The sequence below is a fragment of the Mesitornis unicolor genome, unplaced genomic scaffold (assembly GCF_000695765.1).
Source record: "Mesitornis unicolor isolate BGI_N332 unplaced genomic scaffold, ASM69576v1 scaffold40017, whole genome shotgun sequence".
Classification (NCBI taxonomy): Eukaryota; Metazoa; Chordata; class Aves; order Mesitornithiformes; family Mesitornithidae; genus Mesitornis; species Mesitornis unicolor.
The window spans coordinates 1-201 of NW_010195057.1; the positions used below are offsets into that span (position 1 = coordinate 1).

Here is a 201-nt window from a genome sequence, read left to right on the forward strand (position 1 = left end):
CCACATCCATCCCCTCCGGATCCCCAAACCTGCTCCGCCCCCCTCAGCCCCTTTACCTGCTCCTGGCCCAGGACCAGGACCCCCTGGGGTTTGATGGGGTGGTAAGGTGCCAGGTTCTCGCCGTTGCCGGTCTGCGTGCCGTCCTGGTAGGCTTCCCACACGCCGTCCCGCGTGGTCCAGGTGACGCAGATGTGGGGCCAG

At 67.7% G+C, this 201-nt stretch overlaps 1 protein-coding gene across 1 annotated transcript in view; it reads right to left on the reverse strand.

Moving 5' to 3' along the window:
• Positions 1-56: 56 nt before the first annotated feature.
• NPTX1 (neuronal pentraxin I) overlaps positions 57-201 on the reverse strand; it is a gene marked incomplete at both ends in the record, with an annotated part of 509 nt that continues 364 nt past the window's right edge. The window contains one exon of the mRNA XM_010187996.1: positions 57-201. This exon is cut by the window's right edge and continues 33 nt beyond it. Coding sequence (XP_010186298.1) covers positions 57-201 — 145 coding nt within the window.